This window comes from Talpa occidentalis, unplaced genomic scaffold, assembly GCF_014898055.3.
Source record: "Talpa occidentalis isolate TD23 unplaced genomic scaffold, MPIMG_talOcc4v2.1 talOcc4.13, whole genome shotgun sequence".
In the NCBI taxonomy this organism is placed as follows: Eukaryota; Metazoa; Chordata; class Mammalia; order Eulipotyphla; family Talpidae; genus Talpa; species Talpa occidentalis.
The window spans coordinates 67,073,155-67,101,054 of NW_023601322.1; the positions used below are offsets into that span (position 1 = coordinate 67,073,155).

The window sequence follows — 27,900 nt, forward strand, 5'->3', positions numbered from 1 at the left end:
TTTCTCTGTTCTCTCTCTCTGAACCACTTTCTTCACTGGAACTCAGAATTCCTGATTCTCAGTCTTTCAGTGTTTCAGAACCCCGGGAATTTGTTCTCTTCATTCAATGAAAAGAAACACCAGAGCTCTTTGTAAGAATAGTTGAATACTTGTGTGGATCACCAAAATATAGTATAATTTTGTGACCTCTTGCTATTGCCAGATAGCAAGGATGCTTTGAAAATTACACATTGGGGGGGTCTCCCTGGTGGTGCAAAGGGTTAAGACACAGCACTGTGAAGATACCCGAAGCCACTGCAGCATGAGTTTGATCCCCAGCTGGCCAGGGAGCTACCCACATGGCACAGCAGACCTCTCCTGCCTCTCCCACTGCTCCCCTCAGCAGTGTATTTCAGTACATCTGCCTGTTCTGTTCCCCACTCTGTCTCTGGTGAATCCACTCACTGCCCCCCACACCTCTGGCCTGTACCCCAGTTCTTGTATGCATAAAATAAATAAATCTTTAAAAAAAAGAAAATTACAATTGGAATCAAGAGCCTACTGGACCAATTTAAGGAGTCTCCTGCTGGTCAAGTTGAGATAATTAAATAAGCAAAAATTGACCCAAAATGTAGACTTCATTAAAACAAGCACATAAATGCCTTGAGTATATTATGACAATAACAGGGGGAAAAGTTGATTATTTTCACATCAAGTAAGTATTTTATTCAGTTCAATATTTAGTTTGTTAATTCTTCTGCCATAACACTTCACTGTCTTGATTATTGCTAACTATAGAAGATGTCTTGCAAATTTATGTATTTGTTCCTTATCAATCTATAAAGCAGCCTACTTGGATTTTTGTTATTTCTCTATAAAAATTAATTCGGTAATAATGGACATCTTAACAATTTGAGTCTTCCAATTCCTGAACATGGTGTATATCTCCATTATTTAAACCTCAGTTTCTCTCTGAAGTGTCTCATTAAAGTAAACCCTAGCTCATAAATTTATAGATTTCGCATTCTAATATAGATCTCTTTGGTGATAGTTATTGTTTCTAGTTTCCCCACTCAGCTATATCACACAACTTTTATATATAGTGAAATAGTGTATATATATATATATATATATAATATATATATATAATTTCCGTTGTAAAGTCTCCTTGGATTTTCAGTGTAGTGTTTTATTTTAGCATAGAAGTCTTAACATATTGTCAATTAATTTTTTTCATGCTATTGAAAGTGGTAGTTTTTCATTCTTTTTTTAAAAAAATTTATTTATGCATACAAGAACTGGGGTACAGGTCAGAGGTGCAGGGGGTGAGAAGATCACTGGAGACAGAGTGGGGAACAGAACAGGCAGACTGACTGAAAAACACTGCTGCGGGGAGGCAGGATAGCAGCAGGCAAGGCAGGATAGGTCTGCTGCGCCATGAGGGTAGCTCCCTGGCAGGCCGGGACTCAAATTCGTGCTGCAGTGGCTGCAGATTGCTTCATAGTGTGGTGCTTAATCCCTTGCGCCATCAGGGAGGTTCCAGTTTTTCATTCTTATTTTCCATTTATTTGCCATATAGAAATATAATTGATTTTTATATATTGACCTTACATTCTGTAACCTTGCTAAATCTACTCATTGGTCCCAGCAGTTGTCTCATGGGTTCTTTAGGATATTCGATATACACAATTATGCCATCTATAAAGATAAATTTCTTTTTAATGTGCGTATTATTTCCTGCCTTCTGACTAGATTCTCCATTGTAATGTTAAAAAGAAGTACTGAGACCTTTCTGACCTTGAGTGTGATAGGGAAGCATTAAGTATTCTACCATTAAGTGTGGCGTTAGCTGTAGGATTTTCATAAATGTTCTTTACCACAATGAGGATGTTCCTATCCTTTAGTGTGTTGAAAGTTTTGATCAGGGCCTCCCCAGTGGTGCAGCGGTTGAGCGCTGGGTTGCAAAGCTGCCCACAGCCTCTGTAGCGCCGCTTCGATCCCTGGCTGCCAGGTGAGGGTCCCACATGGCGCGCAGACCTCTCCTGCCACCCACTGCTCCCCTCAGCAGTGTACTTCGGTCCTTCTGCCTGTTCTGCTCCCTGCTCTGGCTCTGGTGAATTCTCTCACCCTCCCGCGCTTCTGACTATACCCAGTGCTTGTATAAATAAAATAAATAAATCTTAAAAAAAAAGTTTTGATCAAATGCATTTTGAAATTTTCAAGGACTTTCTGCATTTAAAATTGAGATGATCATAAAATTTCTCTTTTGTTAGTATTATGAATTAAATTGAGTTTTAATTCAACACGTGCTTGTCATTTAGGGATTTTATGCAGTTTTGAATAACATGAAATTCCTACAACATGCCCCACAAATCAGCATAGGGATAGTGTGGTCATCAACAATATCCTAAGGTAACAACTTACAGGTTTGATTGTTTTTGCAGCAACAGTGTATGACTCAGGTAAATAGAGCCCTAAAAGTATTATGATAATTATGTGCTCAATATAGAAATCAGATATTTCACAAAGTGGAGAAGAGGGATTGAGGGGATTTGAGAAAGCAGCTAATCACAATATCCTGGAACACTGATATGAATGAGCAGGTTTGAACTTGCAAGGTATATTTAGTCACCAAAGTGGGAACATGAAGGGTGCACAGAGATGTTTGTGAAAGCTGCTAACTCCGAGGAAACTGAGGTTAAGTGTTTAGTGATTATTGTTCAACTAAGCCAGTAGTCAGGAAGTCAGGAAGACAATCTTGAAGTTTGGAACTTCTGAACAGCTCTGGATCTCTTTATTAATCTACTACTTATACATCCCCTGGGACTGCCTTACTCTTCTCTGCACTCCAGATCTCGTGCAGATTCCTATTCTGTACAGTTCTTAAACCTACAGCAAAGAGGATTATGGAAGATGTAGTTATAAGCTTCATTTAACACACTCCAGCACAACCACCATTCACTTTCATCCTCATGGTTGAAATATTTTTCTTTGTTTTTTAACTTTATATTTTTAAAAGATTTATTTATGCATAGAAGAACTGGGGTAGGTGTAGGGGGAGGTAAGAGGATTCACCAGAGACAGAGTGGGGAGCAGAACAGGCAGATCTACTGAAATACACTGATAAGGGGAGCAGTGGGTGAGACAGGAGAGGTCTGCTGCGCCATGTGGGTTAGCTGCCTGGGAAGGATTGAACTCAAGTTTTCAGAGGCAATAGTGAGATAGCGCTGAGACTCAACCCTTGCACCACCAAGGAGGCCCCATTTGAAATATTTTTCAACTTGAAATTCTGTATCCAATTTGAAGGAGGAAGTAGAAAAGGTGAAACTACCATGTCTGATGAAACCACCCCTTTTTGATAATTTTGCACTTTTTATTTTTTTATTTTTATTTTTTTGTGGGACCCTAGCCAGTGGGTGGGGATCGAACTGGTGCTGCAGAGGCTGCGGGCAGCCTCGCAACCCAGCGCTCAACCACTGCGCCACCAGGGGAGGCCCTGCACTTTTTAAATATATATATATATATATATATATATTTATTTATTCATGTATACAAGAACTGGGGTACAGGCAGATGTGTGGGAGGGTGAGAGGATTCAGAAGAGACAGAGCGGGGAATAGACCAGGCAGACTGACTGAAATACACTGCTGAGGGGAGCAGCGGGTGAGTCAGGAGAGGTCTGCTGCACCACGTGGGTATCTTCCTGGCCAGCAGGGATCAAACCTGCACTGCAGAGGCTGCGGACAGCTTCATAATGCTGCGCTCAACTGCCTGTACCACCAGGGAGGCCCTTAATTTACATATTTATATATAACCTACTTATTGACCAAGATAACTATTTGTAGAATACACTAGCTACAAAAATGCTAAAGATATATCTATTTCATTAGTAGACCTGAAACTGTCTAAGTTCTCTTAGAAAGGAAGAGGGGCAGACTAGATATCAGATATCTAAATCCCAGGGTCTGCGATAGTAGACCAGAAACAAAATCCCAACAAGTACCCAAGTCAATATCCTAAAGACGACCCACATAGCATATTGTGGAAAATAATTAGAAACAATAATAAAATTAATGTTAAATATACTTACTTGCATATTAAATAACATGTTTTTGTCCAAGGAGACAAGAAGATATACACACACACACTTCTATTCAAGGAGCCCTCACAATGGTAATTATATATATAATTGTATATAACAAAAGTGTGATCTAACTGAATGGATACTGGAAATACCAAGAAGATTTGTATTACAATATGAAAACTGTAAATATATCAACTGTGGATCACTTTGAAGATGGGGCATTGATAACATTTATTTACAACATTTTAAAGATCTCTTTTCCAGTACAAAATTTCCTTATCCGTGATAAGAGATGAACCTGAAGGTTTTCCCACATTGGTTACATTCATTGGGTTTCTCTCCAGTGTGATCTTTCAAGTATGTCTTTGAAGTATGAGAGAAAACTAAAGGATTTTCCACATTATGTACATTCCTGTCTCCCCAATATGAGCTTTCACTTGCTGCCTGAGAAATGGTAATAACTTGGACTTCCCCCACATGGTTTCTATCATTTTCTCTTCAGTATGTGTTCTCACACATGTACTAAAGTATTAAGAATTACACTTTCTTACATTTATTACACTTATATGATGTCTCTCTGATGTGAATTTCATATGGCTTTTAAAGAATTAGATATAATTAGAATTTCATATATGCCAAATACTAGTAGAATTGTTCTCCAGTATGAGTTCTCATAGGTTTCCTAAGGGTTGAGGAACAAATGAAGGGATCCCTGTTTTTCATACATTTACAAAATTTCACTCAAGTGCGTATTATCACATACACAGTAAAATGTGAATAGAAGTATTTTTCAATGTTTGCTATTACAGAGCCTATCTCCAGTATTTATACTCATGTAGTAATTAAAGGAGAAGGGGAAACTAGACTTTTGATATTCATTATATGTATATAATGTGTATGTGTGTGTGTGTGTGTGTGTGTGGAGAGAGAGAGAAAGAGAAAAGAGAGAGAGATATCTACCTTTCTGGTATGCAACTTACACTTGCAGAGTATGTTTTGAGGAATAAGTGAAAATATTCCCACATCTTTATATTCATAAGACTTCTTTGCAATGTAAGTTCTTCTGTGTACAGTAAGGAATGTAGAAGAAATAAAGGCTTTCTCACATTCTTTTGCATGGATAATGTATATTTTCAATATGAGTTCTCACATGTGCCCTAAAGGGTGATGAATAACTGAAGATTTCCTACATCTTTTTACATTCATAGAAGTTCTCTCTAGTGAGAATTTTTATACATATTCTAAGAGATGAAAGACAATGGTTAGTTCTTATGACCATTCTTACATGTACAGCATTTAAGAATAAATAAAGGCTTTCCCACATTTTTTATATATGCATAATATTCTTCTCCAACATGAATTTTCACATGGGTCCTAAGATCAAATTATACCTGTGGATTCTCTGCATTCATTGATAGGGTTTGTATCAAGTGTGTGATCCCATGCTTTTTTTGACAATGGTCAATGGAGATTTTCTTATAGCCACAGAATAGAATTTCTCTTTCATATGAGTTCTCCTGTGCACATTTGAATTTGGAATCAGGCAGTCTTCTTAATCCTGATTACCTTGAGTATATTTCTCTCCAGTATATTATATCTTCAACACAGGCCTTTTGGAAATATTTCTCAATTTTTTAGATCATTTTTAAAAAGATTTATTTATTTATGCATACAAGAGCTGGGGTACAGGCCAGAGATGTGAGGGGTGAGAGGATTCACCAGAGACAGAGTGGGGAACAGAACAGGCAGATTGACTGAAATACATTGCTGAGGGGAGCAGTGAGCAAGTCAGGAGAGGTCTGCTGTGCCATTGGGTAGCTCCCTCACTGATGATCGAACTCATGCTGCAGTGGTTGTGGATAACTTCTTAGGTTGTGTCTTAACCCCTTGCATTACCAGGGAGGCCCTCAATTTTATTATATTCTTAGGAGTTCCCCAACATATGAAAACTTAAGGATCTCTAGTGAATATTTCACTGATCTGTGCCTTGGCAAGTATGAGAATTACATAGTATTTTTTCATTATATATGAAGTGGTATACTACTAATTTCAGGTAGGTTGTGATAAGAAAAGAGTATTTATCCTTAGAGCAAATGCTTCTGAAAATATTGTCGCTAAAAAGACCATTTAGTATTTAAAATGGAATATCAAAAACGCAATTAAGCCAAAAGGAAAAAGAAAACAAGAAATAAAAGAACAAAAAAAAAGAGGATGTGGGGCTCCCTGGTGGTGCAGCGGTTGAGTGCTGGGTTGCGGGGCTGTCCGCAGCCTCTACAGCACCGGTTCAATCCCCAGCTGCTCCCCGGCCACCGGAGGAGGGTTCCACATGGCACGCAGACCTCTCCTGCCGCCTGCTGCTCCCCTCAGCAGTGTACTTTGGTCCTTCTGCCTGCTCTGCTCCCTGCTCTGGCTCTGGTGAATTCTCTCACCCTCCCACGCTTCTGACTGTACCCAGTGCTTGTATAAATAAATAAATAAATCTTTAAAAAAAAGGGGTGTGAATTTAAAAAATGCAATAGATATAATCATAAATAATTATATGCAATATAAAATTTAAAAGCAAAAATTATAAACTGGCTAAAAAGGGAAAGATTTAATTCTGTAGTTTACAAAGGAAACAATTAAAATATAAAGACAGAATGGAAGAAAAAGGATGAAAAGAGCTATAGAAGCCCTAAACATAAGAAATCTGAAATGACTCTATTAATATCAGATTAAAAGTATTACAAGAGACTAAAAGGGATTTTTCACAATGATTAGTATCAATTTACCAAGAAGATAAAACAAACCTACCTAATCACAGAACTTAAAAACATATGGTTTCAAATAATGCCATAATTGAAAGGAGAAATGAACAAGTTCACACTCCTAGTTGAAGAATTAAAAGAATTCAATATTTTTTCTTAGTAATTGCTAGTACATGTAGGAAAATGGTGAGAATAAAATCAATTGGAACATCATCAAACAACTTGATTTAGTTGATATTTGTAGAACACTGCACACAATTACACAATAAACATTTAAGTACATGTGTGGAACTCACTAGAGCAACTCATGTTGAAGAACAGCAATTAAAACTCAATAAATTTCAAGGATATTACACACAGTATGTTCTCAGACAAAAACAGAATTATTTGGGATATCAAAAATTATATTCATACATTGTTAGAAACTGAGCAACACACTTTTTGTTAACTAGTGTGTCAAGAGAAACCAACAGAGAAATTATATATAAATTCACATGGAAATGATAATAAACCACAGTGTATCAGATTTCATGAAATGCAGCTAAGTAGTACATTGTAATATATTTATAGCTTTAATATTTTATATCTTAGAGAAGGAAGCCTCATAAGCAATTATTTGAACTTTGAGAGGAACTGGTAAAAGGAAAAAACTAAACTGAAAGTAGGTATAGAAGAGAATCAGAAACATAGGAGTGGAAATCAGTGAAACAGAAAATAGAAAGTAATAGGAAATAACAAACATAATGATTGGATTTTATTTAAAAAATTAATGAAACTGACACAGCAATACTGATAAAGACAAAATGAAGGTATTTTACCAATAATCAGAATGAAAGAGGGATGTTACTACAGATCTTAAATAGATGGAAAAGATGGTATAGGATATTATCAGTAACTTCATGTCAATAAAATTAACATATTAGAAAATAAGTACAAATTGTTTAGAACATAAGTTCCCAATGGACATAAGAAATAAATTGGAATTTCAGCAAATCTACTTAACAAATTGAGAATGTAATTCAAAATCTTCAGCAAAATGTTAACTACAGATTTTTCTATGGAAATTTTATCAAATGCATAAAATGAAAACATAAAATGTCATATACAAACTCTTATAATAGAGGTGAGAAAGAAACAATATCCAATTCATTATGAGATAATTATAACCCTGAAGCTAAACCTAACAAGTGTACAATATGAATATATATATACACATTTATTCCAATGTCCGTCATGTACATAAATGCAAAAAAATTTCTCAGCAATGTGTCAGCAACTTGAATTTACCTAATTGTTAATATTTTCCCATGGTTGCATGCAGCTTGCTAGAAAAACATAAAGCATTTTGCCTTTTCAATTATAGTCATACTGGTGCTCTTTTGTTCCAGTCTGCAGAACTCCAGTTTATCAAATCACTTTGGATATCTTTGTATTTTATTGTTGCTGCTGCTATCCCCTATTCAAAATGGAGAAGAGAATAAATTCAGATTCCAGCTGTGACCACTGTTACTGCTGCAATAACCTCTGGATCTTGAAAGTTGGAAACAACCAACAGTCATCTAAGGTAAGTCAAATGTTTCAGAAGCAAACTTAATGGTGCACTCAAAATACAAGTAGTATTCAATATTCTAAAAAACCATGATGAACAACATATCAAAAGTTTAAATAGGGGCCTCCCCTGGTGGCGCAGCGGTTGAGTGCTGGGCTGTGAAGCTGCCCACAGCCTCTGCAGCGAGCCGGTTCAATCCCCGGCCACCAGCGAGGGTCCCACATGGTGCACGGACCTCTCCTGCTGTGCCCGCTGCTCCCCTCAGCAGTGTATTTCGTCAGTCTGCCTATTCTGTTCCCTGCTCTGGCTCTGGTGAATTCTCTTACCCTCCCACGCTTCTGACTGTAGCCAGTGCTTGTATAAATAAATAAATAAATAAATAAATAAATAAATAAATAAATAAATCTTTTAAAAAAAAGTTTAAATAGGGCCTCCCTGGTGGCACAAGGAGTTAAGTACTGCACTATAAAGTTATCTGCAGCCTCTGCAGCACTAGTTCGATCTCCGGCTTGCCAGGGAGCTACCCACATGACCCAGCAGACCTCTCCTGTCTTTGCCTGCTGCTCCCTCAGCAGTGTATTTCAATCAGTCTGCCTGTTCTGTTCACCACTCTGTCTCTGGTGACTCCTTTCACCCCCCACACCTCTGGCCTATACCCCAGATCTTGTATGCATAAATAAATAAATCTTTATAAAAAGTTTAAATAAACCAGGATCAAACACTGATTCCAACTGTAACATCCTGATGTCAAATTTATTGTTTACTGATTTCATTGGGGGAAAAAAAAGTAGAGCATATTTACTTTATAGTTCCCTCTTCCTGGGCTCATCCTTCAAGGTGAAGAGGGCAGCCAAACTTCCAATATTGTTAAATTTACAAAGAGAATACTCCTTTCATTTTCAAATATGATCTTTTCTGGCATATCTTACTGATGCCAACCAAGCTTATTAACTAGATTTATGCATTAATGAAAAATATATTTTCAGTGTGGAAAACATGGAAATGTAATGTTACTCTGGTACATATCTGCATGCAGTGTACCCCAGCATATACTAAAGCATGCACGCACACACATACATACAAATGCACACATATACAAATGTACACAAATATACAAACAGTACAGCTGTAGAGTACTAAAATTGTTTGAGACATTACCTTTCATGTGTCATGATAGGTTTTAATTGATTTTCCATGACTATGATAATAAATTGGTAATAATGCACTTTAAAATTTTTATTTTATATATTTTTACATCATTTTTCATTTTTGTAAAATGTAAGCATTTTCATCTTGGTTTTAGTCCCCATAAAATTCCCACCACCCTTGTTTTGATCCTACTCCCTTATCCCCACCCCCGTAGTGTGTCTCTGATTAATAGTTGCCTGTTGATTTTGATTTTTACTTTATTATAATTAGTCTTTTTCCTGATCCTTTATTTAGGTTTTCTAAATTCCTGCTATGAGTGAGAGCATCCGGTATTTTTCTTTTTCTTTCTGACTTATTTCACTGAGAATGATCCCCTCCAGCTTCACCCATGTTGCTGCAAGCGGCATGAGTTTATCTATTTTGATTGCTGAATAATATTCCATTGTGTATATGTACCACATCTTCTGCTGCACCATGTGGGTAACTCCCTGGCCAGGAATCAAACTCGTGCTGCAGTGGCTGCGGATAGCTTCATAGGTTGCGTCTTAACCCCTTGCGCCACCAGGGAAGCCCTGTACCACATCTTCTTGATCCAGTCATCTATTTTTGGGCATTTGGGTTGTTTCCATTGCTTACCTATTGTAAATTAGTGCTGCAATAAACGTAAGTGTGCAGGTGCCCATTTGAATTAATGTTTTTGTGTCTTTTGGGTAAATACCTAGGAGTGGAATTGCTGGATCACATGGAAGCTCCATTTTAGCAGATTGAGGAACCTCCACATAGCTCTCCATAGTGGTTGGACCAGTTTGCACTCCCACCAGCAGTGCAGGAGAGTTCCTTTTTCTCCACATCCTCACCAACATTTGTTGTTGCTAGTTTTTTTTTAATATGTGCCATTTTCACTGGTGTAAGATGGTATCTCATTGTAGTTTTGATTTGCACTTCCCTGATTACAAGTGATGTTGAACATTAATAATGTACTTTTAAAAAAAGATTTATTTATTTATGCATACAAGAATAGGGGTACAGACCAGAGGCGTGGGGGGTGAGAGGATTCACAAGAGACCGAGTGGGGAACAGAACAGGCAGATTGACTGAAATACACTGCTGAGAGGAGCAGAGGGCAAGCCAGGAGAGGCCTACTGTGCCATGTGGGAAGCTCCCTGGCCCGGGATTGAACTCATGCTGCAGTGGCCACGGATAGCTTCATGGATTGCGTCTTAACCCCTTGCACCACCAGTGAGGACCCTAATAATGCACTTTTAAAGAAAAGACATAAATATCAATCCTTTGGAGATGCCTTTAAATTCAGTGCTTTCCCACTAAAGTACTGATAAAGTAATATAGGAAACAAATAGTAGATACTGGCACATGGATCTCTGGGCCTGTTGCAAATCACGCATCTCCATGTACTGAAAGGGCATAAGGAATTTCTGATCCTTCCCCCAGGCATATTCTAGCAAAACATGTAGATTGCTGACTTGTTTATGAAGATTTTCAGGACTCATAACTAGTCCGTTTATTTTACTAAGTAAGAATTTTGATCCTACTATGACCCTGCCTGATAGGGAAACCAGTGTTCCAGATTGCTGCATAAACATCCTAGTCGTCTTGTCAGGACACCAATAGGGCAGGTTTAAAAGCATAGGCACTTATCAGCTCACCTTCTCATTCTGTTCTCTAAAACTCAACTTTTGAGTTGCTGTTAGCTAGAAAATTTCCTTTGAAAACTCAATTATCTGTGTATGTTTGTATTAGCAAGTTGAGGAGTGACTGAATAAAGATATAAAGTCAGCCTCAGTTGCTCAGAGGACTCTCTTGATAACCTTTAAGGGAAATCAAAATGATTCTTCCTACAAGCACATCCTGCATCCTGTGACCTACTTAGACAACTGTAAATTAACCTTACTTGTGAGGTGGAAAGATATATCAGTTTGGAATGCATTGTCTTTAATGAACAGAAAACCCAATTACAGTTGCTTAATCACATAAGGGTTTATTTATATCATGCAACATAAAGCCTGGAAGATAATAATGTGGAATTGTTGCATCAATTTAACATCCTTATAAGAAATCTAAGGACTTTTCATTTTACCACACTTAGTATATAGACCTTTGTTTGATGGTATTCATCTCATGGTTACAATTTTGCTGCTTCAATTCAATACCCATGTTAGAAAAAGGAAAATAGACTAAAGATATTCACTGGTTTCAGAAATTAGAACATGGATACTTTGTGGACACGTTATTCTCCCTACCACAGCCCACCCTCCACCTTCAGGTCTCCAGTGATTCACATCCACCCTACATAAAAATACATATATCCCAAGTCCCCAGAGATCTCACTTCATTACAGTATCAACTAAGTTCATAATTTCATCTAAATCTCATCAACTCAGAAATTCCAACTTTCATCATCAAATTTTCTAAATTAGGTATGGGTGAGATGTGGCTATTAATCCTCACATAATTCCTCTGCATCTGTGGATCAGTGACACTGAAGAAACTACTTTCCATACTGTACAATGATGGTCAGGGTAATAGTTACAGACAATCCAGTTCAAAAAGAGAAAATGGAAAGTGAAATGGTGTTACTTGCTCCAGAAATATAGAAATACTGCCAGGAAAACTATTTGCTTTCAAGGCCTGGGTTTGAAGCTTCCTCCTCAGTGTTACAAGTTTTGTCCTCTAAGTCATCCTCCATTTTTAATGAGAAGTTGTATGTGTTTTCAGCTAAGTAGTTCTGTTTTCTTTTTAATCCTGTGTTAGTTTTTAGTAAAAAAAAAAGTTACCAAAAAAAAAAAAAGTTACCATCCAAGTCTATCATATGATACTATGGGGTGAGTCATATCTCCTTTCTCATGGCTAAGAATTGGTCAGGACCATTTGTTTTTTCCTATTTCTTTTCCATTCCCTGCTTTTAAGTCTCACAGCAATCCTTTAAGTATGTCTTCACTAGCAGAGTTGCTAACAACTTAGCAAAAGAGATGAGTAACTTTGTGAGGATATTATGGTTGTTCTAACAAAATTTTCTTTCTTCATATTTTTTTCCCACTCATGGCCTAAATCCAAAGGTTGTAGACATTGCATTTGGAGGACCACAGTCTCATAAATTAAATTGTTTCAAAATAGGCCAGGAGATATTTGGACCTAAGTAGTTTTTAATCAGTCTGTTTCTTACTTATAGGATTTGGGGTACAATAGCATTCTCTTATTTAATTCTCTGTTCCTTTCAGTTCAAGCTAATATTTCTGCTGGTATGGCATTTCACAGAACCTTCTGAGCTCCTTGTGTGAGTCCCATTGCAATACATAACATTACAGGTTCCAGGGATTAGAATGTGGACATTTTTAGGGGACAGAATTCTGCCCACCACACCATTCTATAGCATCTGCAAAATTAAAAAACCCCTGGTGGTAGAGGATTCTGACAACAGACCTGATTATTTCTTCAAATCATACAACCGTCTCACTACCATACCCTTTAAAGAATAAGTCTTCCTTGGTTAACTATAACTCCAACTATTTATTGTCTTTCAAAGTCAACTAGAACAAGGTCATACAAAGGCAAGTAGATTTGTGGCATGCTGTGCCATCAAAAACTCTGCTAGGCCCATAAATTGGAGCTCACTTGAGAATTTTTCACCAATAGCACAGGGTAATTGCAAGTAATGTATTACTTGGTCCTAGAGTCTACTGACCTTGAGTATATAGGCACACTGTAAAAACTGTCAATCTCAGTATTAGTAGTCTGTTCAGGACTCCAAGCAGAATCCTAACTTCAGTTAGATATAAGGAAGACTCATAAGTCTTTCAGTATTTTTAAACTAGAAGAGTAGATGATAAATATTAGAGTGAGTCTAATGATTAACGGTGTGACTTTAAAATAAATATCATGAAATGATACACATTGCTGCCTAGTGGTGAGATGAACTTTCAAAGTTTGGAAGAAACTGAACATGATAAGTAATAATTATTCCATCCTAGACAGAAAAGCGTTGTAGAAAAGTCATAGCTGTGTAAATAATAAAAACTGAAAGTCTTTTAATTTCAAAATAAAGTGTGATAAGAAATCAGGCATCTTTTGTCATATGTGACAAATTTTAAATTTAGAGGGGGCCTCCCCTGGTGGTGCAAAGGTTGAGCGCTGGGCTGCAGGGCTGCCCACAGCCTCTGCAGCGCCAGTTCGTTCCCAGGAAGCCGGCGAGGGTCCCACACACACAAAAAAAAATTTAATTTAGAATTTTAAATTTTAAAATTAGAGTGATGTATTTTGAGAAGTTAACTTACATATTGTCCTTTAGAAATGAGTACTAAAAATTTAATCACAATTATGACATTTCCTGATAGAAATTTTTACTAACAATACCTTATTTAGTAAAATAATTACAAGGCAACCAGAATATAAAACAAAGAGTAAGATTATTAAAGAAAATAGTAGAGTTAAAAGAAAAGCAATTAGAATTAAAGATTACTATAGGGTTGAAAGAAGAAACGTAAAGGTGAAGGAAACAAATAATGTAGGCAGTGGGAAAGTTCCAGATAGCTAAACTATTCTGGAAGATTGGATTTTACAGATTTTCTCCCAAAGTCTTGACCTACATATTAGGGAAGACAGGCTTCAAGAACTTGAACTCGTTGGTCCCTGAGCCCCCCGTCAGGCACACCTCATACTGGTAGCTGTGGGACAGCGTCCCGGCGCCGCCCACGTCCACCAGGCGGCCCGGGAAGGGGCCGTCGGGCCCCAGCGAGCCCGCGCGCGCGCCGGCCCCGCGCCTCCCGCACAGGCGCGCGGCCGCGAAGGCGAGCGCGCACAGGAGGAAGAGCGACGACACGGCGGCCAGCGCCACCACCAGGGACGCGGTGAGGCGGTCGGCCTGCGCGGCGGGCGGCGGCGCGTCGGGCGGCGGCAGGTAGGGCTGCGAGAAGCCGTCGACCAGCAGCACGTGCAGCGTGACGCTGGCCGACAGCGGCGGCTCGCCGTTGTCCTTGACCAGCACGACCAGCCGGTGCTTGGGCGCGTCGCGCTCGCCCAGCGGCCTGGCGGTGCGCACCTCGCCGTTGTGCGCCCACACGCCGAACAGCCCGGGCTCCGTGGCCCTGAGCAGCTGGAACGACAGCCAGGCGTTCTGGCCCGCGTCGCCGTCCACCGCCACCACCTTGGTGACCAGGTAGCCCGCGTCGGCCGCGCGCGGCACCAGCTCGGGGCAGGGCGCCGAGGCGTTGGGCGGCGGGTAGAGCACGGAGGGCGCGTTGTCGTTGGCGTCCTGCACCACGACGCGCACCCGCGCCTGGCCGCTGAGCGCGGGCGAGCCGCGGTCCGTGGCGCCCACCAGGAAGTCGAAGGCGCGCAGCGCCTCGTAGTCGAGCGAGCGCAGCGCGAACAGCTGGCCGGTGTCGGCGTTGACGGCCACGAGCGCGGCGGGCGGCGGGTGCGCGCGGCCGGCGGGCAGCAGCGAGTAGGTGAGCTGCGCGTTGGAGCCCGCGTCGGCGTCGGTGGCGCGCACGCTGCCGATGTGCAGCGCGGGGCTGTTGTTCTCGCGCACCAGCAGCGTGTAGGCGCTCTGGCTGAAGGCGGGGGCGTTGTCGTTCACGTCGGACACCAGCACGGTGATGTGGTGCTGGGTCCTCAGCCTGGGGGTGCCCAAGTCCGTGACGGTGATCGTGATGTTGTACTCGGCCTGCCTTTCTCTGTCCAGCGCCGCATTTGTTACTAGGGTATAGAAATTCTCTTGAGATGGTTTCAGGAAGAAGGGGAGATCATCCTGTATGAAGCAAATCATCCTCCCGTTGTCCCCTGAGTCTCGGTCCCGAATCCTAAACAAAGCCACTTCGGTCTCAGGGGAATTTTCAGGAATAGGACTGGTAAGTGATGAAACAGTTATTTCTGGGAAGTTGTCATTAATATCTGTTACCTCAATGGAGACAGAGCATTTTCCAGAAAGCCCCCCACCATCAGTTGCCTCTATATCCAGCTCATAGGAGGATTTTGTCTCAAAATCTAGTTGTTTAATAAGTCGAACTTCTCCTGAAAGACTGTTCAGCTCAAAAGTTGTGCTTAACTCCTGTGAACTATAAAAAAGGGAGTATGCTATCTCTCCATTTGTCCCAGTGTCTAAATCATTAGCAGACACCTTGACAACCAGCGCCCCCACAGGGCTGTTCTCTGGGACTCGCACCTGGTAGAGCCCCTGTGCACACTCAGGGGCATTGTCATTGACATCCAAAACTGAGATGTGGACCTGGGCGGTGCCAGATCTAGGTGGAGAGCCGCCATCCAGCGCTGTGAGGGTTAATTTGAATTCTGCCTGTTCCTCTCTATCCAGCTCTTTGTCCAGGACCAGCTCTGGGTATTTCCTACCATCCCCCCGATTGCGGGTGAAAACATGGAAATGAGAGTTGGGGCTGATATTGTAGTTTTGGATGTTGTTGTTGCCCACGTCTAGGTCTTGGGCTTTTTTCAAAGAAAACACAGTGCCAGGAGCGCTGTTCTCTGGAATTTTCACCGCCATATCTCTTTCAGGAAACTCAGGAGAATGATCGTTTATATCTCTTACTAGTAGCTCAGCTTGAAATACTCCCATTGGTTTTTTCAGTAACACTTGGAAATGCATTATGCAAGGATCGGTGGGGCGCACATTTTCTCCCGGTCCAGTTTCTCATTTAATATCAACTCCCCAGTCTGCAGATCAAGCTGCAAGGCGAGCTGGTTATCCTCAGAGACCACCCGGGCGCCCCGTGCAGCTAGCTCCTCCACTCCCAGCCTCAGGTCCTTGGCCAGGTTGGCCACTAAGGAGCTGCTCTCTGTTTCCTCCATCACGGAATAGCGGCGGGATTCCCAACCTGCCAGAGCCTCTCCCAGCAAGAAACAAAGAATAAAGACTTGCCTTTGTTTAGGAAAGCTCTCCCCTTTGGTATCCATCTTTACTTTCTGCAAGCAACTTTCCAGAAACAGTGGCTAGTTCTGTCTTAGTGCGCCAGGGGACTGAGACAGTGAAGGATCTCTCAGTCGGTAACCTCTCCGGAAATGTCGATGGGCAGCATTTGCTAGAGACTTACTGGTCTTGAGCTCAGCTCACAGACTTTCCTCGGGCTAGAGATCTGAGATAGAGCTCCTCAGAGCTGACTTTTTTGGTTTTTGACGCCTTAGCCTGCAGCGCCACCATGCGATATTTTAGAGAATCACAGCAAATGTATTCTCTATAAAGACGCCAGTTATTCGGAGTTTGGAATTGGTTTGGGGAGAGATGATGTATTCAGAAAACCATGCAACTACAATTTCTCATTCCTTCATTCAAAGAAATATTAATATCTGTTACTTAGTTCTGCAATACATCAGTTAACAACTCAGACATAATCCCTACCATCTAAAGCTTGTGTCTGGGTGGGTGCTGTGAAAATTGAGAAGTGAAAGAAGAATTAATAATGATCAGTAATGTAATCTTATAAAAATAATACATAACACATAAATAACACAATTGTGTTATTTCTTAAATGTTTCTCAGCAAAAACGAATGAATTCTTCTAGATTGCCTTTCAAATTCTAGGCAGTCTATATTCCAGAATTGTGGTTCCAATTATTGGAATTATATCAAAGAAAAAGTTAACCATTAATTTCAGTGTAGGATACCATTTCTATGTAAGATTAGAGTTAGGTTTTATGAAATGGGAAAGTGCATATGAGGGCACTACCTATGTCTTTTACCCTGCTTATTCTCCTTAGCACTGATCACAACCTGCTATCGCTTAAGGTGCATATTTAATAGTTTCTTGTCTGTGTCATCCTGGAGTTCCAGAACTATATTTTGTTTTACATCCCTCTAGAACTTCTAGTCCCTCACACACATCAGATGCTGAGCAAATGTTTGTTGGCTAGATCAATTTATAAATCACAATCTTAAAATTATGATAGATTTTCCTCTTAATATAGGAGCTCCCATTTTTGTTGGTATCCTAGTTCATTATATGAGCTGGATAAACAAGATAGCATTTTCCCATATAGCTATAGCCTATGCTCTTTTAAAATAGTATTTTAATAATTCAGAATGAACTAAAATGTTTCTTCATTAACTACAGAGTTTTAAAAAGAAAGCACATGACAAGACTATAATGATCCTACAAATAAGAACACATTCTACATTGCCAGTGTTATTTCACATTAAAGCTATTGTGATAGTAATAAACATTTCCAAAACTCTTGTAGAGTTTTCTAACAATTTCTCTTAAATACTCTCAAGACTATATATTTGGGAATATCTATAAATTTTTCTGAAAATTATATATTCTAACAAAAGCTTGTGCTTGTCACTATATGGTACTAATAGTTCACAGACTTTTTATTCCAGATATTATTAATACAAGCCATAATTTTAAAAACCTCAAATTGATAGTAAGGGCTATCCATGCAAGAATATCTATACATGTTTTTGACAACAAGGGGGAAAATCCATTTGTTTATCTTAACCTGAGGAAATTTATTTAGAGAGTACATTTTGTTTCCAAAAACCCAAGGGAGAATGCAGATTTGGGAGCAACTGGAAAATCTACAACAAGGCTGCTCTTTAAGGCATCTCAGTACTTCTTGTCTCTAAGTGGATTTACTTTCTGTGCTTCTTTCCATGTATTTAGTTAACACGATATCACTTTCTGGTTAGTTTCTTATAGAGGTACTATTTTATATCTGGTTTATAAAGTATATTTTAAGACAGATCAGTATATCTAACACTTTGCCTGACTGAAATCACAGAGGGAGAAAGGTTATATTGGGTTGACATATTTTTTCCTATATTTCTCAAGGAAAAATGCATCATGACTCTTCTGACAACCTAATATATATATTATACACACCATTATGTACACCATTTTATTATACACACCATTGTACACACCATATATACATTATATATAATGTATATATTATACATTTAAAATGTATTTTATTTTATTTTATTTTTTTAAAGAATGTGATTTTATTTTATTTTTTTAAAAGAGGTATGTATTTTTATTTATTTGTTTGTTTGTTTGTTTATGTATACATGCACTGGGTAGTCAGAAGTGCGGGAGGGTGAGAGAATTCACCAGAGCCAGAGCGGGGAGCAGAGCAGGCAGAAGAACTGAAGTACACTGCTGAGGGGAGCAGCGGGCGGCAGGGGAGGTCTGCGCGCCATGTGGGACCCTCCTCCGGTGGCCGGAGAGCAGCCAGGGATGCCATGAAGGCATCAAACTAGAATAAACCATAAAAAGAAGGCAAGGAATTTCCTCTACCTCATGGAGATTAAAAACCACACTACTGGAAGACCATTGGACTAATGAGAGATCAAAGAAGAAATTAAAAAATTTTTTGAATTGAACGACAAGGAGGACACTAATATCCTAAATGTATGGGATGCAGCAAAAGCAGTAATAAGAGGAAAATATATAGCAATAGAAGCTCACATCAAGAAACAAGAAAGAACGCAAAGAAACAACCTCATCTCGAAGCTCAAAGATCTAGAAAAAGAACAACAAAAAACCCCAAAACCAGTAAGAAGAAAGAAATAATAAAAACCAAAGCAGAAATAAATGAAATTGAAACTAAAAAAACAATCCAAAAGATCAATGAAACCAAGAGCTGGTTTTTTGAAAAAAGCAATTAATAGACAAACCCCTAGCCAGGCTCACAAAGGAAAAAGGGAGAAAGCACAAAATAAACAGGATCATCAATGAAAGAGGAGAAATCACAAGGACACAGCAGAAATCAAAAGAATAATCAGTAACTACTATGAACAGTTATATGGAAACAAGTTTAACAATCTAGAGGAGATGGACAAATTCCTACAACTCTACAATCACCCAAAGCTAGATAAAGAAGAAATAGAACACCTAAACAGACCAATTACAATTAGCGAAATTGAAATGGTTAATAAAAACCCTCCCCAAAACAAAAGCCCAGGACCTGATGGATTTACAAATGAATTCTACCAAACATTCAGAGACGAATTAGTGCCTATCCTTCACAAACTCTTCCAAAAAATTGAGAAGGAAGGGACAATACCAAACACGTTTTATGAAGCCAACATTACACTAATACCAAAACCGAACAAGGACAACACAAAAAAGGAAAACTACAGGCCAATCTCCCTAATGAACACTGATGCAAAAATCCTCAATAAAATTTTAGCTATCAGAATCCAACAATGTATCCATAAGATAATTCACCACGACCAAGTTGGATTCATTCCAGGGCACAAGGATGGTTTAACATCCGAAAATCAATCAACGTTATCCAACACATCAACAAAAAGAAATATAAAAACCATATGATAATATCAATAGATGCTGAGAAAGCTTTCGACAAAGTGCAACACCCATTCATGATAAAAGCCCTTGAAATTCTTGGATACAAGGAACATACCTCAACATCATAAAGGCCATCTATGACAACCAACAGCCAGTATCATTCTCAATGGTGAAAAGCTGAAAGCAATTCCATTAAGATCTGGAACAAGACAAGGATGTCCACTCTCACCATTGCTTTTCAATATAATACTGGAAGTCCTAGCCAGGGCAATAAGACAAGAGAAAGACATCCAAGGAATCCAAATAGGAAAAGAAGGAGTCAAACTATCACTATTTGCAGACGATATGATATTATACATAGAGAACCCCAAAAACTCCACAGAAAAGCTAATTCAACTCATCAATCAGTTCAGTAAAGTGGCAGGATACAAAATCAACACGCAAAAGTCAGTAGCCTTCCTATACACAAACAATAAACTGAAGAAGAAAAATCAAAAAGACCATCCCTTTTGTTATTGAAACAAAAAAAATCAAATATTTGGGAATAAATCTAACAAAAGAGGTAAAGGACCTATACAAAGAAAACTATAAAACACTGTTAAAAGAAATAGAAGAAGACACAAAGAAATGGAGAGACATCCCCTGCTCATGGATTGGAAGAATAACATTATTAAAATGGCCATCCTACCAAAAGCAATATACAGATTCAATGCTATTCCAATCAAAATTTCAATGTCATTCTTCAAAGAAATAGAACAATTATTGATGAAATTCATATGGAATCACCAAAAACCCCGAATAGCCAAAGCTCTCCTGAAAAAAAAGAAGGGAATGGAGGCATCAGACTCCCAGACTTCAAACTATACTACAAAGCCATAATCATCAAAACTGCATGGTATTGGAACAAGAACAGACATACAGACCAATGGAATCGAATAGAAAATCCAGAAATAAACCCACAGATTTATGGTCAACTAATCTTTGACAAAGGAGCAAAGAATATGCATTGGAGCAAAGAAAGTTTGTTCAATAAATGGTGCTGGGAAACTGGGTCGCTACATGCAAAAGAATGAAGCTTGACCACCACCTCACACCATACACAAAAATCAACTCAAAATGGATTAAAGAACTAGACATAAGACCTGAAACCATAAAATATATAGAAGGAAATATAGGCGAAACACTACGTGATTTGCACATCAAAGACATCTTTACAGACACATCACCCAAAGCAGTGATAGTGAAGGCAAAGATAAACAGCTGGGACTACATCAAATTAAAGAGCTTTTGCACAGCAAAAGAGACAATAACAAAAACAAAGAGAAACCCCACCAACTGGGAGAACATTTTTGCACCCAACACTAATGATAAAGGACTGATCACAAAAATCTGCAAAGAGCTGATGAGACTCAACAACAACAAAGAAAATAATCCAGTCAAAAAATGGGCAGAAGAGCTAAAAAGAAACTTCTCTGAAGAGGAAATGCAAATGGCCAACAGGTATATGAAAAAATGTTCAACATCACTTGTCATCAGGGAAATGCAAATCAAAACTACCATGAGATACCATCTTACACCAGTGAGAATGGCACATATTAAAAAAACTAGCAACAACAAATGTTGGCGAGGGTGTGGAGAAAAAGGAACTCTTCTGCACTGTTGGTGGGAGTGCAAACTGGTCCAACCACTGTGAAAGCTGTATGGAGATTTCTGGACCTACTAAACATAGAGCTTCCATATGATCCAGCAATTCCACTCCTAGGTATTTACCCAAAGGACACAGAAACATCAATTCCAAAGAACACCTGCACCCCTATGTTTATAGCAGCACTGTTTACAATAGCTAAGCTTTGGAAACAACCCAAATGCCCAAAAATAGATGACTGGATCAAGAAGATGTGGTACATATATACCATGGAATATTACTCAGCATTCAAAAAAGATAAACACATGCAATTTGCAGCAACATGGATGGCGCTGGAAGGGATCATGCTCAGCGAAATAAGCCAAAAAGAAAAAGAAAAATACCGGATGGTCTCACTCATAGCAGGAATCTAGAAAACTTAAATAAGGGACCAGGAAAATGAATAACTATAAGAAAGTGAAAATCAAAATCAACAAAAAACTATGAACCAGAGACACTTTTAGGGGGGCGGGGTGGGAGGGGAGGGATTGGGGTCAGAATGGGGGATTGCAATTGTATGGGGAATATAACAATAAAATTTATTAAAAAAAAAAAAAGAAAAAAAAAGTAATCTGATAACAGATAATGAAAAACCCATTTAGTTTTATGTAAAGTTATATTTTTTTGTAAAGTGACCACAACAGAATCATATAAGTATACTTTTGACTTATATCCTCCTTAAGATAGATGTATTTTCATTAGTATGAGAGAAATGACTTTAATAGACTTATGTGTAATGTTAAAAACTTGCTAAAATTTAAGGCATTTCTCTAACCATGCTGGAATTACTGTCTTTTGTCTCCAAAAACTTATTTGATCCTTGAAAACAAACTCCTGTGTCACTCAAATGTTGGTCATTGAGTGAAAAGTAACAATGTTATGCAACAGGGTGGTCCCCAGGAAAGGGGGAGGTTCCCTGCCCCACCAAGGGAGGGTGGAGCTGAGCAGGAAGAGGAGAAGCTGCAGAAGAGACTGAGGAAGGAAGCAGGATGGAGCCAGGAGACCTGGAGGAGGCGCGTGGATCCTAGAGACACGTGAAGAAACTACGCTTGTCTTTTGGTCATGGACTAGGTGACACAGATGTGGGTGAGACCCGTGGGGAGGTGACAATGGCAGCTTTTATTTTGATGTTGATTTTGTTTTTTTTCTTCCGGGCTTGTCTGGTTATTTTTGACCCTTTGCTGTGGGTCCCCACTGGAAGATGTTTTAGACTTGTGGCAGGCTTTGGGGTTTGCTCTGGGCCAATCCCATTTGGATGGACTTTTACCCACGAGGGGACGGGTAACTTTGGGTGCTTCATTTAGAAACTAGACTTTTTGCCTTACCTGTATTGTTTCCTAGTTGTATTAAAGTTCCTTCCCATTAAAAAAAAAATGCAATTACATTGCTTAAATAGAATTATCACTATATAGTCCAGAAGGAAGCATTCAGGCTTCCCTTCCTCTGAGCCCCACTAAAACTTATAATTGCTCTGTAAATATTATTGCCTCCTGTTTGATGCCAGTCTGTCCCTTCTACAACATGTGAGCTACTTTAGTATGCCTTCATCATCTGTGGCTGGCAAGTCAGACACCAAATTCTAGCTGTATTAAAGCATGCATATATAAACTCTAGTGAGTAGACTATGAAACAATTTTCAGTACTTTTATCCTTGCCATTTGAGAATTGTGGTTATTACTTATTCTTTGCAATTTCTGTTCACTTTCTTTCATTTGTATTTCCCCCTTACATTAGCTTTAAAATTAATGGCAGAATTAAAGAAGGGCTTGACCTCCATTTTAAGTTCCCTCTTACTTATGGTAGAGTCTGTTTTCTCTATACCAAATAAAGGAAGGTAGAGAACAGACCACACTATATGCCTATCCTAACACTGCTGAAGGTCAGAACAAAATTATAGCATCTGCCTCATACAGAATGTTTTTCAATGGCCTAATATCTAGAAACAAGCCCTATTTTTCTCATAATAAACAAGGGAAACATTAAATTGAAGATTATTGTTCAGAGAAAAGGCTAGCCCTAGCCAAAGTATATTTATTGTTAAATATAAAAGCATATCATATAAATATTTGCTTAATGACTACTACTGTTTATTCAATTGAATGGGACTATATTGTTTGTCATTAAAATCCTCTGGTTTTTAAAATACAGATTAAATAGTAAAAGAAAAAGCACTCAATATATTGTTAACTATTTCTGTTTGATGCCATAAGATGCTTAAATTTTTCTCTTTTTTGGTTTTCAAACTTCATTTACACACTCAGTATTTTACAGTACTTCTTATTTTAAGATAAGATTGATCAGATAGCTATCATATCACATAACAAATATAAATCACCATAACAAAAAAAGGAAATAGCACGTTTTAAAGAAATAATTTATGGATATCTCTAGGGCCTCCATGGTGGCCAAGGGATTAAGTCTCAGTGCAATCACTCCTACAGCCTGAGTTTGATCCCCACCAGGGAGCTAACTCACTTAAGAAATAGCAGACCTCTCTGTCTTGCCTGGTGCTCCCCTGAGCAGTGTATTTAAGTAGATCCCCCTGGTCTGCTCGCCACTGTCTCTGATAAATACTCTAACCTCCCCACACACCTCTGGCCAACACCCCAGTTCTTCTATGTAAATTTTTTAATTATAAAAAGAATCATGCTATAATAAAAATCAAGAATGACAGGTTTTGAAAAGAAAACAGAAATCAAGTAGTGACTATATGCATAAATCTCTCACATGCAGAGGATTATTTTAATCATTTTCTAAGGGAAAAAGCTAAAATGAAAAATGTGAGCAATGAATATAAAAAGACAAAGTGGAAAACATTTTAATGAAATGCTTCATTGGGCTAATATATCAGGAAAAGGAAACTTGTGAAGTTAATCTTAAAAATAGATCTTGGGGGGGCTCCCCTGGTGGTGCAGCGGTTGAGTGCTGGGCTGCGAGACGGCAGCGCCCCTTTCATTCCCCGGCTGCCAGTGAGGGTCTCCCCCCACAACCCCCCAGAACATAATAGATCTTGGGGGGCTCCTTGGTGGCGCAGAAGTTAAAGTCTCAGTGCATCAAGCTGTTGCCACCCACTGCAGCACGAGTTCATCCCCAGCCAGAGAACTAAACCCATTTGGCCCAGCAGACATCTCCTGTCTCACCCACTGCTCCCCTCAACAGTGTATTTCAGTGGATCCCCCTGTTTTGCTCCTCATCAGTTTCAGATGAATCCTCTCACTGTCTGCATCTCTGGCCTACACCCCTGTTCCTGTATGCATAAATAAAAAAAATCTTTTAGAAAATAGATATTGGGAATGAACAAAAGGAGAAAATTAAAAGCAGCTTATTGATGGTTGTGTTAACAATGTAGTTAACCAACAAGAAAATATTAAAGGGTGTCTATTAGATTCTTATTGGTAATTAAATCCAAACTAACCTGATTGGCAGCAGGTTTTCTTTCACTCCACTTGTTGTGCTCTACTATTGCAGATTAGGGATAACCGGTTTTAAGAACTTGAACTCGTTGGTCCCTGAGCCCCCCGTCAGGCACACCTCATACTGGTAGCTGTGGGACAGCGTCCCGGCGCCGCCCACGTCCACCAGGCGGCCCGGAAGGGGCCGTCGGGCCCAGCGAGCCCGCGCGCGCGCCGGCCCGCGCCTCCCGCACAGGCGCGCGGCCGCGAAGGCGAGCGCGCACAGGAGGAAGAGCGACGACACGGCGGCCAGCGCCACCACCAGGGACGCGGTGAGGCGGTCGGCCTGCGCGGCGGGCGGCGGCGCGTCGGGCGGCGGCAGGTAGGGCTGCGAGAAGCCGTCGACCAGCAGCACGTGCAGCGTGACGCTGGCCGACAGCGGCGGCTCGCCGTTGTCCTTGACCAGCACGACCAGCCGGTGCTTGGGCGCGTCGCGCTCGCCCAGCGGCCTGGCGGTGCACCTCGCCGTTGTGCGCCCACACGCCGAACAGCCCGGCTCCGTGGCCCTGAGCAGCTGGAACGACAGCCAGGCGTTCTGGCCCGCGTCGCCGTCCACCGCCACCACCTTGGTGACCAGGTAGCCCGCGTCGGCCGCGCGCGCACCAGCTCGGGGCAGGGCGCCGAGGCGTTGGGCGGCGGGTAGAGCACGGAGGGCGCGTTGTCGTTGGCGTCCTGCACCACGACGCGCACCCGCGCCTGGCCGCTGAGCGCGGGCGAGCCGCGGTCCGTGGCGCCCACCAGGAAGTCGAAGGCGCGCAGCGCCTCGTAGTCGAGCGAGCGCAGCGCGAACAGCTGGCCGGTGTCGGCGTTGACGGCCACGAGCGCGGCGGGCGGCGGTGCGCGCGGCCGGCGGGCAGCAGCGAGTAGGTGAGCTGCGCGTTGGAGCCCGCGTCGGCGTCGGTGGCGCGCACGCTGCCGATGTGCAGCGCGGGGCTGTTGTTCTCGCGCACCAGCAGCGTGTAGGCGCTCTGGCTGAAGGCGGGGGCGTTGTCGTTCACGTCGGACACCAGCACGGTGATGTGGTGCTGGGTCCTCAGCCTGGGGTCCCAAGTCCGTGACGGTGATCGTGATGTTGTACTCGGCCTGCCTTTCCTGTCCCAGGGCTCCTTCTGTCACCAGCGTGTAGAAGTTCTTGACTGAAGGCTTTAGAAGAAAGGGAAGGTCATCCTGGATGGACGAAATAGTTTTCCCATTGTCTCCGGAATCCGGATCTGATACACTGAAAACAGCAACTACAATCTCAGGCGAGTTTTCTGGGATGGGGCTGGTGAATGCAGACATCGTCACTTCTGGGGGGTTATCATTCACATCCAGCACCTGCAGAAGAAGAGTGCATTTTCCTGAAAGACCTCCCCCATCAGTGGCCTTGATGTCCACTTCGTAAGACAGAGTTGTTTCAAAATCTACTTGTTTTTTCAGTCGAATTTCGCCTGTTATAGGATTTACCTCCAAAATCTTACTAATATCTTCTGAAGGCTGGAAGAGCGTGTATGTTATTTTCCCATTGACGCCACTGTCCAAATCCGTGGCGGAGACGGTGACAACCAGAGAGCCCAAGGGGCTGTTCTCGGGAATATGCACTGTGTAGAGCGGCTGTCCAAATTGAGGGGCGTTATCATTGCTGTCCACCACTTCAACGCGCACCTGCGCGGTCCCGTGCCGAGGTGGAGAGCCTCCATCCAGCGCGGTCAGGGTTAATGCGATTTCAGGCTCCTCCTCCCGATCTAGTTCTTTTTTTTTTTTTTTTTTTTTTTTTTTTTTTTAATTTAATTTCTAGAGGCATGTCCTTATTATATTAGTTTTGTTTGATACATGCACTGGTACAGTCAGAAGCGTGGGAGGGTGAGAGAATTCACCAGAGCCAGAGCGGGGAGCAGAGCAGGCAGAAGGAACGAAGTACACTGCTGAGGGGAGCAGCGGGCGGCAGGAGAGGTCTGCGCGCCATGTGGGACCTCCTCTGTGGCCGGGGAGCAGCGGGGATCGAACGGCTGCAGAGGCTGCAGGCAGCTTCGCAACCCAGCGCTCAACCGCTGCGCCACCGGGGAGGCCCCCGATCTAGTTCTTTATCCAACACCAGTTCAGGGTATTTTCTGCCATCGCTGCGATTGCGAGTTAAAACCCGAAAATGGGAGTTGGGGCTGATTTTATAGGTCTGAAAGTTGTTACTTCCTACATCCAAGTCCACCGCATTACTCAGAGGGAATAGAATTCCTAGAGGGCTGTTTTCTGGTATTTTTAGAGTCATATTTTTTTCAGTGAACACGGGAGAGTGGTCATTTATGTCTTTCACCCGCAGTTCAGCCTGAAATATCTCTAAAGGTTTTTCCATTAGCACTTGAAAATGTAGTAGGCAAGGTTCAGTGGGGCCGCATAGCTCCTCTCGATCTAGGTTCTCATTTATGAGCAAATCCCCAGTCTGAACCTGAAACTGCAAATATTCTTTGTTCTCCTTGGAAATGATCCGTGCCCTGCGGGTGGACATCTCCGTTAACCCTAGCCCCAGATCTTTCTGCAGATTTGCCACAAAGGAGCCCCTCTCCATTTCTTCCACTACTGAATAAGGTCCCAGTTCGGCGCCCACCCCAGACATGCTGAGCAAAACAAAGAAAATTAGGACTTGCCTTTGTCTCAGATTGTGCTTCCATCCAATTTCCATTGCTCTTTTTTTGTAACTAGGTTCACGGGAACTTCTTCATATATTCCCAGGGCCTTAGTAGCTCTGTCCAGAAGGTCAGGACTGTGCCGCTAAATAGAGTTTTATTAAGAGGTTTCACACTCACTTTTGCTCTGGCTGAGAAAGCTATGGCTTAGCTTCCAGGCGGTCTGAAACTGGGTGGATACTGGGGCTGCATAAGCAATTCTGTTTTCCTTCACCTTAACCTGCAGCGCCACCACGTGTTCGAACTGCATCTTACATGTTCTGGTTTAACATTGGATGCAAAATTCTAAATGTATCATATTGATTGTGTAAACTGTGTT

General features: G+C 40.9%; 3 protein-coding genes across 3 annotated transcripts in view; all 3 read right to left on the reverse strand.

Moving 5' to 3' along the window:
- The window catches only part of LOC119243366 (protocadherin beta-6-like), a 64,704-nt gene that overhangs the window by 3,322 nt on the left and 33,482 nt on the right, over positions 1-27,900 (reverse strand).
- On the reverse strand, positions 65-27,759 carry LOC119243367 (protocadherin beta-16-like). Its single transcript, XM_037509122.2, is given in 8 exon segments — positions 65-97; positions 24,885-25,379; positions 25,381-25,417; positions 25,420-25,521; positions 25,524-25,757; positions 25,760-25,965; positions 25,967-26,645; positions 26,950-27,759. Coding segments are annotated over 7 exon segments (2,337 nt in total). The 5' UTR covers positions 27,578-27,759; the 3' UTR covers positions 65-97; positions 24,885-24,928.
- On the reverse strand, positions 10,405-16,990 carry LOC119243368 (protocadherin beta-15-like). Its single transcript, XM_037509123.2, is given in 2 exon segments — positions 10,405-16,138; positions 16,141-16,990. Coding segments are annotated over 2 exon segments (2,322 nt in total). The 5' UTR covers positions 16,430-16,990; the 3' UTR covers positions 10,405-14,105.